The sequence below is a fragment of the Saprolegnia diclina genome, assembly GCF_000281045.1.
Source record: "Saprolegnia diclina VS20 unplaced genomic scaffold supercont1.43, whole genome shotgun sequence".
In the NCBI taxonomy this organism is placed as follows: Eukaryota; Oomycota; class Saprolegniomycetes; order Saprolegniales; family Saprolegniaceae; genus Saprolegnia; species Saprolegnia diclina.
In genome coordinates this window covers 241,764-243,726 of record NW_008246110.1, presented here as the reverse complement: position 1 = coordinate 243,726, position 1,963 = coordinate 241,764, and the positions used below count along the sequence as shown (strand labels likewise).

The 1,963-nt window shown below is 57.6% G+C and overlaps 1 protein-coding gene across 1 annotated transcript; it reads right to left on the bottom strand.

Annotated features, from left to right (window-relative positions):
* Positions 1–1,372: 1,372 nt before the first annotated feature.
* SDRG_11666 (hypothetical protein) lies at positions 1,373–1,558 on the bottom strand (the record flags this gene model as incomplete). Its single annotated transcript, XM_008617715.1, has 1 exon — positions 1,373–1,558. One exon carries the CDS (start codon positions 1,556–1,558, stop codon positions 1,373–1,375), a length of 186 nt encoding a protein of 61 aa, XP_008615937.1.
* Between the last annotated feature and the right edge of the window lie 405 nt (positions 1,559–1,963).

Here is a 1,963-nt window from a genome sequence, read left to right as displayed (position 1 = left end):
GAAGCTCGGCGGCCGAGACTTTTGCGCCCAGTGGGAGGTTGCGCGCGTTGCGCAGTGCCTTGATCGAGGTGCTATCCGGCGGGAGTCGGTGCGGCAAGGCATCGTCGCCGTCAAGGTCCTGCACCACATCCAAGAGGGGGCGCGCCACCCGAAGCGAGTCGGTGAGCACAGCGTACCCGGCTTCGTTGTAGAAAGAAATATTGTTGACGTAGCTCTCAAGAGTCACAGTGTTGGAGGTTTTATCCCATAGCATCAGCGTCGGCAGCATCGGGGTCGACGAACTCAAGGACGTCGCCGCGCCACTGGGCCGTCACTTCGAGAGGCGCTGGCGACGTCCTGTACGCCAATACTAGCGAGTCGACATCGGCAAGTACACGCTACACGGACGCCTCGCATCTTTGCATCTTTCAGCTCGGCAAGGAGGTATGCGATTCCAGGCGGCGTCAACTCGGACGGCGATGGCGATGGCGTCAAGTGCCAACCACTGACAATGGTGCCCAAAACGGCCAAGTCATTGAGCTCGAGCGACGAATGCGCAGCAACCAGCTCATGCCAACGACAACGGACGAGTACGTTTTGACCTCCAGCGCGGCGGCCAGAACAAACCTCATGGGGCAGGCGGTTGCAAGCCAGAGTAGATCAGCTATCACACGAGGCAGAGGACGTCGTGCGGGATCAGCGTGCTCATCATCTTCGCCAGAAGCAACTCTGGTGCTTGGCTCACTTGCCCATTGGGATGGTATCCGTACGATCCTCCACCGTATCCGGATCGCCGGCTCTCAAATGGTCCGGGCGGGTGGCATTTGGTCGACGAACGTGAGTTTGAAATCGAATCGCCCATACTCGGCACAGTGATAGAAGACGCTTTCGGGTGCAGAGCAAACCGCGTTGCGTCGTCGCTACAGGCCTAGGACGCGCGCAATGCTCGACAATACATACAAAGCGCTCTAAAAACGTTTAAAAGCAAATGCTGCAGCGACGATCACACTGGACCAAGAGCGGTACTATCAAGGAGCATAATTTTATGCTCCTTGCTACTATACAACGCCCAGAGCCGCTGTCTTACGTGATAGGGACGGCTTTTGCGCTGCCAAGGCCCGGATTGTCCGCCCTCCAGTGACACCGAAACTCAGACACTCGCACACAGACGAGATGCCGAAGATCGGGCACTCGCACACAGCGAGATGCACATACGTGCTAGCAACTACACCGCCTCTTCTGGTACAGCTTTCGGGAATAAATTTGCTGGCGCTATCTTCGCGCAAGTATTCGAGAGCGGATCGCAAAGTTCCCCCACAGTTTCCGTCAACGTGGGAATCGACGAATGAAGACTTTGTCTGACCAACCGCGTTGATTGTTACCATCTCGCCGCTTAATAGCAGCGCCAGTGGCAGACACGTCCGTGGACCCCCGTCGTGCACACGTTGCGGCACAGCTCAAACTCGCCGTTCGGGTCCGGAAGGCCACCGGGTGCGGCTTCGTTCTTGGTCGTATCAACGTCCGGGGCAGCGGCCGCAAAGACACTGAGCAGCGTCATCAGGATCATCGTCTTGAGCATTGTAGCAGAGGTGGGCAATTGCAAAGTGAGCTCCAAACGCTCCATGGGGAGAGCGGTGAGTGCAGGTAGCGAGCGAGTGCTTTGACTGTTGCCGAGAAATGCGCGCACTTTGATGTCGACAGACGCGGAGCCATCAAGTCCCATCAGGATGCCCAAACGTGAGTAGATTTGAATAGTGTACGACCCGCTAACGATGAAGACGACGATTCCTGATGACGCTGCTCAGTGTCCTTGCGGCGGCTGCCGACGTGGCCCCGGACGTTGCTGGCAGCAACGTCAGGGGCGTCATCCTGATGGGACTTGATGGCTCCGCGTCTGTCGACATCAAAGTGCGCGCATTTCTCGGCAACAGTCAAAGCACTCGCTCGCTACCTGCACTCACCGCTCTCCCCATGGAGCGTTTGG